Consider the following 9,790-nt stretch of genomic DNA (forward strand, 5'->3'; position numbering starts at 1 on the left):
TCACTAATTTTCCTCTTTTCAGGGTTGCTTTGGCACATTTTTCTAATCCGAATTTCATTTCTATTTCCTTGGTAAAGCCGTGTACTGTCTGTAGTAGTGTTTCTAGCTCTTTGTCGTTTTTTGCATATAATTTTAGGTCATCCATATGTAGAAGGTGGCTGACTGTTTTTCCATAGCATTTGTAACCACATCCAGTTCTATTTAGCAATTCTGTTAAAGGTGTGAGTGCCAGGCAGAACAGGAGTGGAGAGAGCGTGTCTCCCTGGAATATTCCTCTTCTAATGGGGATGGCTTTCGTTTTCACAAGTCCCTCTTTTGTTTGGAGCTGTAGCACTGTCTGCCATTTGTTCATTGAGTGCTCTATGTATTTTATGATAATTGGTGCCACCTTGTTCATGGCTAGTGTTTCCAGAATCCACGTGTGGGGAACACTGTCGAAAGCCTTTTGGTAGTCCACCCAGGCCATACTGAGGCCTTTCTTCTTTCTGCGGCTGTCTTCAGTTATGGCTTTATTGATCAATAATTGATCTTTACAGCCGTATGAGCCCTTGCAGCATCCCTTCTGCTCTTCTGGAAACAGGCTGTTATTTTCCAGGTGTTTACTCAATCTCTGCGATATTATTGCAGTAAAGGCTTTGTAGATCGTAGGGAGACAGGTTATAGGTCTATAGTTTTGTGGTTTCTCCGTTTCCGTGAATTTGGGGATTAAGATGGTTTTCCCTTTTGTGAGCCATTCAGGCATTGTCTCTGGATCTGCTATTATGTTGTTAAAGTTTTCTGCCAGCTTTTTATGCAATCCTGGCAGGTGTTTTAACCAGAAATTGGGGATCTTGTCATGTCCAGGTGCCTTCCAGTTGCTTAGTCTTTGCAGTGTCTGGGTGACCTCTTCAGTTGTTATAGGGGCCCAGAGTTGCTCAGGTGCTAAGTTCGTTGTTTTAATGGTCCTTTTTTGGGGTTGTTGCTTCACCGACCATATTTGTTTCCAGAATTTCTCTAGTTCTTCTGCTGTTGGTGCTGAAGTAATGTCTATTTTATTTTTACCCAGTTCTTGGTAGAGTTTTTTGGGGTTGGATTTGAACTTTTTGTTTTGTTCAAAGAAACGTTGGCGTTTCTCATACCGGCGGATCCTCTGTGCTTTGGCAAGGATGTCTTGCTTTATTTTTTCTGTTGCCTCAGGTAAGTCTTTTTCTGTAATGCTGTATTTGTACAGTATTTTTGTTTTCTTCTTGTTACTTAGTAGTGTTGATTGTTTACTAATTTCGTTGAGAATCGATAAATCTTTTCTCTTTTTTTTAATTTTGTTCTGGATGTTATTTATCCACAAGGTCTGTTTGGGTGGTAGAACTCCTGTTCGGATGGGTTTGAGTGAGTATCCTGCTTCTTTTGTGGCTGCAGTGGCTGCCGCATATATCATGTCATTTAGTTCAGTGATATTGCCTGTTGTTTCTGTGGTTGTTAGTTCCGTGACGGCCAGGTTTATGCTATTTATTATTGATGTTGTTTTATTGTCTATTTTGATTTTTGGGAGATATAATCTGTGGTCCATTCTAAGATCTGTGGTTTTCAGTTCTTCGGTTATTTTCATTTTCATAGTATCGTAATTATTAGGTTTCCCTTCGTTATTTCCAGGCTTTATATTTGTTTTGCCTTCCTTTTCATTCATATGTTTGCCTGTGGTGTTCTGGTTTGGTGCTTTTTGTACACTATTATACATCTCTACGGTCTGGGTTTGTTGTTTTTTGTTTACTTCGTTTTTGCCGGGAATGTTACATTTGTCCTCGTGTTTTGCTATCTCAGTGTTTATATTATTATTTGGCATTGCTGTGTGATTATTATTATTATTATTATTATTATTATTATTATTATCATCATTATTATTATTACTATTGTTGTTGTTGTTGTTGTTATTTACTTTCAGCATCCTCAGCTGCCCATCTTTGAGAGTGATGATCTTAAGAAACTCAGCAAAGAAATTGAACTTGCTCGAACTTACCTGTCACAGTGTATGACATACAGGTAAGATAATAGATGTTTGTACATACCTGTCACATTGTGTGACACACAGGTGAAATAATAGATGTTTGTACATACCTGTCACATTGCATAATACACAGGTGAGATAACTCATTCAGACTTACCTGTGACATACAGGTGAGATAATAATTTGATCAGAGTTCTGTGACCATTTTCGTCGTTGGTCAATGGTATCGTAGAGACAGTAACTTAACAATCTCTGTTATGCCTGGGTTGTTTCCAGAAGCAAGTCCCTAGCCCCAAGTACACTTAACCACTTTTCCGCCCATGGATGACTGGCACTTCATCAGTTATGATGACAAGGGTTCCATTTCATCCAATCAACAGCCTGCTTGTGAAGCTAAAGTGAAAGTAGCTGAGCGCTCCACAGACACAAGTACCCTTAACGTAGTTCTCGGGGGAGATTCAGCATGACACAGAGTGTGACAAGGCTGGCCCCTTTTGAATTACAGGTACAACTCATTTTTGCCAGCTGAGTGGACAGGAACAACATAAAATAAAGTGTCTTGCTCAAGGACACAATGCACACTGTCAGGAATTGAACTCACGACCTTATAGCCATGAACCGAATACTGTAACCACTAAACCACATGCCTTTACTTCCACCCATGGGTATGACACAAAGGAGAGATTATACTTTCACAGCATCTATGGAACAATATAACTGTACATATCTGGCTAAGGGTTCCTCCCTCCAGATTTTCTGTAGGGGTTTAATCCCTTAGCCTTTTTTTAAATGATTGGTAAATTACCTCAAAAGGCAGCAGGGGTTACTCAGAATTATTCAACCTTATTACAGCCCTCGGATCTCATTGCTCATTAATGGTTTCACCTCTCCATTAACCATTAACTTCAATTCTGTGTGATCAGATGTAATCCCAGCTCTTTCCTCCAAATTCTTCCTGAAGGACCAAAGTAAAAGACTCTCCATGGTTCCCAACTGTTTTTTTTTTATCAATGGACCCCTTTGGTTACTATTTTATTCTGGTGAACTCCAAAGGAAGAAACCTAGTTGTTTGTTGCAATAAATAGGGTTTCTATGAGACTTATGGCTTTTATGGGAATAAGGGCTTCTGTGGAACTTAAGGTCTTTATGGGTCTTGATCTTGCACTGCCTTTATCCCAGGTACCTTTTATGGTCATCTGACAGCCTGGTGTGATACTCTCTAGTTTCATATTCTGGTGTTATACCATCGACCTGTCGTATCTCTGAATGAACTCTATTCATTCTTAAGAAGTTCCCTGAGTTAAGGGATCTTTCTAATTGCTTCTAAGCACAACTCTGTCTTACACTTGAAGATGCTGTCCTCCTGTGAAATATTTTTGAGTTCTCCACCTCTCTGGTTTTTTTCTTTTTTTCTTACAGAGACATCTACAGTGACTTTCAGAACTCCAAACTGAAATCAACAGGTAAAAACTAGATTTGTTAACCCTCTAATCATATTGTGTCTCAAAATATTTGCAATCACCACCACCACCGCCACCACTGCCACCACCACCACCGCCACCGCCATCATCATCATGACTGCTACTAACATCATTGTCACTGTCACCATCACCATCATCAGTATCATCTCCACTGCTTCCATCATCATCATCATCATCACCATCACAATCATCATCGTCTCCATTACCATTATCGTCGTTGTCATCATCATCATCATCATCAGTAACAACAGCAGCAGTAGCAGCATCTCCATCATCGTCATCATCATGGTCATCGTCATCATCATCATCAACATCACCATCACCTCACCTTCTATCTCCGCTCATGTTAATATAGTAATATTTATCAAAGCTTAATCATGCTAACATTATACACACCTGTTGTATAACAATAATTTGATTATATTTACATTATATATACTACTTATATACATATATATATATATATATATATATATATATATATATACATATATATATATAATTAACATAATAGGGTAAAAATTTGATATTAATTAATATCAATTTAATACCAAGAAACTAGCACATTAAAAGAATCAGAAGGTTCAGAATAAATTTTCTGAGATCCTAAAAGGATTATAGCACTTGTGTATGTAAAAGAGGCCACTAAAGTGGACAGTTAATATGTTAGAAAAAGATCACTTAAAAAATTCTCAAAGAAAGATTCAGCGGAGCAAAACCAGGCAGGCGAGACCAGTAAAAATTATAAATACCTCGGTTATCTGTAGACCATGGTTTCAAAATCAACACTTTCTAACGAAAATATCTGTCTATCATCAGTACAGACGGCTAAAATTATTATAATCGAACTAAGACTTTTGAATTTTACTCTTTATAATTGATAGAATCACGTGCACGTTTTCACTTGTTGGAGACAACTAGCACGGGATTCTGTTCGATTATAATTTTGGCCGTCTGTACTGATGATAAACAGATACTTTCATTAGAAAGTGTTGATTTTGAAACCATGGTCTACAGATAACCAAGGTATTTATAATTTTCACTGGTCTCGCCCACCTGGTCTTGCTCCACTGAATCTTTCTTTGAGAATTTTTTAAGTGATCTTTTTCTAGCACATTAACTGTCCACTTTAGTGGCCTCTTTTATATATATATATATCTTCGTACATTGGGCCTCACCGAGGCGATGACTACTGACCGAGACCTTTGGAAATGTGCTGTGCGTGAGAAGACCCGGCAAGCCAAGTAAGATCGTTGCCAGTGCCCCTGGACTGGCTCTTGTGCGGGTGGCACATAAGATGCACCATTTTGAGCGTGGCCGTTGCCAGTACCGCCTGACTGGCTTCCATAGGATTTTCGAGCGAGATCGTTGCCAGTGCCCCTGGACTGGCTTGTGCGGGTGGCACATAAAAGACACCATTTCGAGCATGGCCGTTGCCAGTATCGCCTGACTGGTTTTCGTGTGGGTGACACGTAAAAGCACCTACTACACTCTCTGAGTGGTTGGCGTTAGGAAGGGCATCCAGCTGTAGAAACTCTGCCAAATTTAGATTGGAGCCTGGTGTTGCCATCCGGTTTCACCAGTCCTCAGTCAAATCGTCCAACCCATGCTAGCATGGAAAGCGGACGTTGAACGATGATGATGATGATGATATATATATATATATAACTGATCTTTAAAATACTGTTTTCTCTTATTTTCTCAAATTTCTAGCCATGTCCTGTTTCGCTACCACATCAAGTCAGGTCAACCCTGAATCTGAAACGAAAGATACCAACACTCTCAACAAAACCACACCGGGTCCAGCCGTTCCTTGTGTGACCACACCAGGTCAAGCTGTCCTTAATCCAGTAATACCTAGTCCACTCACACACAACGAAGTCACTCTTGGTCCAGTTATTCCTGGGGTGACCACTCCAGATCAAGCCATTCTCAATCCAGAAATACACCATCTAGACACACCAAAAACCCCTTCAATTCCAGCTATTCCCAGTCTTGCAACACCAGGTGATTCCGTCCTTAAACCGGTAACATCTAATCCAGTCACACTAAATAAAGCCACATCGAGTCCAGCTGTCCTGAGTGTAACCACACCAAGTCAATCCATTCTTAATCTAGTAATACCGAGTTCAGTCTCACTCAGCAAAATGAAAGCAAGTGTAGTTACTCTCAATCCAGCCCTAACAGATGCAGTTACACCCAGGGAAGCTAAGCCACACTCAAAGGGTGACAAATACCAACAGAACAGGGGAAGTCTCCAAGATTATATTTATGGACCAAAAACAAATCTGGGCAAATATTCCAAGATGGAGTTGTGAGATGATGTATCCTCAACGGGATGGTCATTTGGTGGATGCTGTGAAGTGGTATGAACTCAATGTGGTGGTCAGTCAGTGGAGAGTCATGAGATTATGCATTGTCAATGTGGTGGCTACTTGGGGAATAGACATGAGGTGATGAATCCTCAATGTGGTGGTCAGTTAGCGAAGGGTTGTGAGTTAGGGGGAGGGATAAAGATCCGCTAAGGTTTCCTCAATGTGGTGGTCAAGAATGTTGTTGCTTCGATCAACTTTAAATACGCTTTCATTTGTTTCGGTCATTTGACTGAGGCCATGCTGGAGCACTGCCTTTAGTCTAGCAAATCGACCCCAGGACTTATTCTTTGCAAGCCTAGTACATATTCTATAGGTCCCCTTTGCCGAACCGCTAAGTTACGGGGATGTCAACACACCACCATCGGTTGTCAAGCAATCTTGGGGTGACAAATACAGACACACAAACATATACACACACATACATATATATATATATATATATATATATATATATATATATATATATATATATATATATATATATATATATATATATATATATATATATATATTTATAAACATAATTAAGGGATCAGCAAACATTTGTTTCACCATATACCGAAGTTCAGTATATATTTATTAATAAATTGATAAATCTTTACCCTTTTAATTTGTAATTATATATATATATATATACATATAAAACAGGCTTCTTTCAGTTTCCGTCTACCAAATCCACTCACAAGGCTTTGGCTGGCCCGAGGCTATAGTAGAAGATGCTTGCCCAAGGTGCCTGGAACCATGTGGTTGGTAAGCAAGCTTCTTACCACACAGCCACTCCTGCGCCAAATGGTGAGAATCTCTACAAAACATTATTTACAATTGATGGATATTTATCCTCACCTTGTTTGTTGTTAAGAGAATGTTTTGGGGATATTTTTCGATGTTGTTGTTGTTGTTATTATTATTATTATTATTATTATTATTATTATTATTATTATTATTATTATTCAAGTCACTGCCTGTCGTATATATATATATATATATATATATATATATATATATATATATATATATGTATGTGTGTGTGTGTATATGTTTGTGTATCTGTGTTTGTCCCCCCACCATCGCTTCACAACCGATGCTGGTGTGTTTATGTCCCCATAACTTAGCGGTTCGGCAAAAAGAGACTGATAGAATAAGTACCAGGCTTACAAAGAATAAGTCCTGGGGTCAATTTGCTCGACTATAAAGGCGGTGCTCCAGCATGGCCACAGCCAAATGACTGAAACAAGTAAAAGAATAAAAGAGAGTTATTATAAAATAAAAACATACAAATTAGAAAAAAAAAAAAAAACCCAGTACAGTACTGTTTCTACTTTGCAGATTTTCACCTATCGTGGAGGGTTTTGGAACGTAACACCTGCAATAGTTGAGTGATTACTGTACACCTGTTCATTATACATACACACTCACACTTTATGTCTGTAACTGATAGTAATTATTGTTTAGCCCAAGGTCAACTCAGATCAAGCAAATTTTTGATTGAAGGTGTTCAAGAAGTGATCATCCAGTGCTTTTGTACATCTAGGATCACTAGATCTAATAATGTCTTTCCTTCCTTCTTATTCGTTTTCTGGAAAAAAAAACTGTGAGGCTTGAGCTGCTATTTCTGGCAGTTTGATGGGTCATGTAGATGCTCCCTGTTGGCTGGGTTTGCTGTCCAAGGGATCTTATTAGGGCTGAAGGTAGAAGCATAGAAAACATCATAGCTGTGAGGTGTGGGTTCAATGTGGTGGTCATTTGACAGAGAGTTGGTAGGTAAGGTGAGAGCTTCATAGGGTGGTCCTTTGGGGGAGGGTTGTGAGGTAATATGGGCTCAATGTGGTGGTCAGTTGGTGAAGGGAGGTCAAGTCATATATTCTTGATAAAGTGGTCAGTTGGTAGAGAGTTGAAAGATAAGGGACACTCTAGATGGTCACTTCACTCAATCTGCTAGAAATAGAAGCCAAAACCTCCCTGAAATCATACCCTACTATCTTTTATCAAATAAAAAAAAAGGTACTCATTGGATGTGTTCTTGGATGTCCTTAGAAAGACAGGATAAGGTTAGCTAGAAAGCCTCTGACCATCGGCCTGCTTGTTCTAGGTCAGCCTGAAGCTAAACAACATTGCCATTGTAATTCAACAGAACCGGCTCACTGCTTCATCACAAGGTGGACCAGACCATGAAACGCCAGTGCCCTCTGGATGTCTATTTATACAAAGGTGGCTAACTGGCTGGCCGTTGATACATGCCTACATTTTACAGACAATACTCCCATCCGTCTTGATTTTAATAAAGCGTTAAATGAAACAAAAATTATTTTAAGAAGAAACAAACAAATGTAATTTATTATTTTGAAAATGGTGAATGTCTCTTTTTTTTTTTTTTAATTTTTATTAAATTTGATCTGTAACCCCACCACCACCACCACCACCACCACCAACAACAACAACAACACCACCACCGCCACCGAAACCACCATCACCACTGCCACCGCCATCACCACCACCACCACCACCACCGCCGCTGCCACCACCACCACCACCACTACCACTACACCTCCTCTTGTGAAACCTCAGAACATTTTTTGGAAATGTCTTTAAATCAGGATAAAGTCAGATAATATAACACTTGTAACCTTGATTAGAACTGGGAAAAGCAAAAGACAGGATGGTCAAGGAAGGAATGTCTTCAGTCATGGGATCGACAGCAAATTATTTTACATGAATTCATTATGAAGGAAGCTGACTTATGTCAGAGGATGAACAGTGTGTAAAAACAACAAAATAATGGGTTAATTAATAAATTCCTCATGTCCCTAATATAGAATTGTTCTGGTGTAATAACGACAAAGTTATTTGATGAAATTCTTCACTATTTTCAAAACTAACTGCAATGGAAACAGTGTATATTAATAGAAAAATGGTAAAAAAAAGATTAAATTTGTCGTATTTGTATAACTTGAACTTACTAACATTCATAATTAAAAGAAATAAAATCTACAGAGTAATGTTTGTTTGTCTGTTTGTTGTTATTATACAGGGTTTTCAAAAAATCTCTCCGCAGCAAATGTTTTCTCTCAAGATATATTTCAAAACCTGTGTAGAAGAGTCAACTTCTGTATTGAAAATGAAGGACAACACTTTCATCACCTTTTATAAAGTCTTGTAAAGAGTCTAATATATTCTTTTGTAGTCTTTTTACCATCTTAGAAATATTTATTTTGCAATAAAACACTTACTGCGGAGAGATTTTTTGAACATCCTGTATAACTGCACCCCCACCCCATCAGATGAGCTCTAATCAATCAATCAAGCAGGTCCATAATGAAGACAGCCTCTAGCCCTACCCCTTTCCATTGGTTTCTTTTTTATATCAGAAACTGCACTGTTGTCTACTGTATCTTTCTATTACAGATGGTAACTCTTTTTTTATTTATTTGATTCAGTCATATGACTGCGGCCATGCTGGAGCACCGCCTTTAGTCGAACAAATCAACCCTGGGACTTATTCTTTGTAAGCCTATTACTTATTCTATCGGTCTCTTATTGCTGAACCGCTAAGTTACAGGGATGTAAACACACCAGCATCGTTTGTCAAGTGATGGTGGGTGGACAAATACACACACACACACACACACACACATACATACAATGGGCTTCTTTCAGTTTCTGTTTACCAAATCCACTCACATGGCTTTGGTCAACCTGAGGCTATTGTAGAAGGCACTCACCCAAGGTGCCACGCAGTGGGACTGAACCTGGTTCCATGCAGGTGGGAAGCAAGCTTCTTACCACACAGCCACTCCTGCACCTATAGTAGGTGATTTAAGGAAGATTTAGCTGCTATTTCTAACAGGTTGAACAACCAGGTTGAGCAGGAGTAGGGAAAACCCCTTGGCTATGATCAAGATTTCATCCATACTCAGATTTGAAACCATTTGCTGGTGAATTCCTTCAAAACCCAT

The 9,790-nt window shown here is 38.9% G+C and overlaps 1 protein-coding gene across 1 annotated transcript in view; it reads left to right on the forward strand.

The window, feature by feature from the left end:
- LOC106872927 (von Willebrand factor A domain-containing protein 3A) overlaps positions 1-6,299 on the forward strand; it is a 62,718-nt gene extending 56,419 nt beyond the window's left edge. The window contains exons 29-31 of the mRNA XM_089348240.1: positions 1,919-2,016; positions 3,401-3,444; positions 5,176-6,299. Coding sequence (XP_089204366.1) covers positions 1,919-2,016; positions 3,401-3,444; positions 5,176-5,780 — 747 coding nt within the window. The 3' untranslated portion in view covers positions 5,781-6,299. The remainder of the gene's footprint in view (positions 1-1,918; positions 2,017-3,400; positions 3,445-5,175) is intronic.
- The last annotated feature ends 3,491 nt before the right edge of the window (positions 6,300-9,790 follow it).

The sequence above is a fragment of the Octopus bimaculoides genome, chromosome 2 (assembly GCF_046866305.1).
Source record: "Octopus bimaculoides isolate indiv1 chromosome 2, ASM4686630v1, whole genome shotgun sequence".
Lineage (NCBI taxonomy): Eukaryota > Metazoa > Mollusca > Cephalopoda > Octopoda > Octopodidae > Octopus > Octopus bimaculoides.